Here is an 899-nt window from a genome sequence, read left to right as displayed (position 1 = left end):
CATTACATTTTTCAATGAGCTACACAAACACAAAACCTTAATCAAGAACAGAAATATATACATATAAATATATATATATATATATAACAAAATTGACCTTAAATTTGTATCAATAAGCCAAGATTCATATCAATGCAAATCTCTATATCATATCCCCCTTTAAATATAAAAGAACATTTATAAAAAATATTTGGGAAAAAAAAAGATTTCCATGATGTCAGGGAAGAGTTTTTTTGTTTGTTTTTGCTTTTAAATCAATGTCAGAACATAGTGAAAACTGTCTTCAGAGATCTCTACACCAGGCTATTTTCTGTGACCACCGATTTCTCTCTAAGTTTGCCATGTTGTTTTGACCTCTGTGCCTTCTCCACAGCACTTTAGTTGGTTCAGTGCCCTCAAAGATGCTTGATTCAGTTGGCTGTTTGCTAGAATTAGGATGAATGAGTGACAGCAAGGATATATGCATGCAATTGCCAAACCCAAAGCAAGCAGCAATTTATTTCCTGATTTGAAAAAGCTCAGGGTTTCTAAGAAAACACCCATGAAATGCAAGATAAACAGAATAATAAAAGAAATTAAAACTTTTATGGCTTTCACATAAACTTCTGTGTTAATGTTATTGAATCCTGAGATATTCAACTTCATCTGCCTGCTGTGCCTCCAAATTGAAATAATTATTAGGAAAGATATAATGATAGTCATCATAAAGAAGAAAAAGATTCCCAGGTTGAGAACAATATGGTTTATAATGAACTCACTTTTAAGAAGGTGAAGCTTGGGTTAATTAGCATTTTAAAGTCTAGTTTCCTGAGTTCTCTATATATTTTGGAGATCAGACCTTTGTCTGTTACGGGGTTGGTAAAGATCTTCTCCCAGTCCGTAGGTTGCCTTTTTGTCTT

General features: G+C 32.8%; 1 protein-coding gene across 1 annotated transcript in view; it reads right to left on the bottom strand.

The window, feature by feature from the left end:
* Positions 1 to 330: 330 nt before the first annotated feature.
* The window catches only part of LOC106144397 (taste receptor type 2 member 106-like), a 3,112-nt gene continuing 2,543 nt past the window's right edge, over positions 331 to 899 (bottom strand). The window contains exon 2 of the mRNA XM_013354485.1: positions 331 to 777. Coding sequence (XP_013209939.1) covers positions 331 to 777 — 447 coding nt within the window. The remainder of the gene's footprint in view (positions 778 to 899) is intronic.

Source organism: Microtus ochrogaster, unplaced genomic scaffold, assembly GCF_000317375.1.
Source record: "Microtus ochrogaster isolate Prairie Vole_2 unplaced genomic scaffold, MicOch1.0 UNK46, whole genome shotgun sequence".
Classification (NCBI taxonomy): Eukaryota; Metazoa; Chordata; class Mammalia; order Rodentia; family Cricetidae; genus Microtus; species Microtus ochrogaster.
This window is presented reverse-complemented; position numbering and strand designations above follow the sequence as displayed.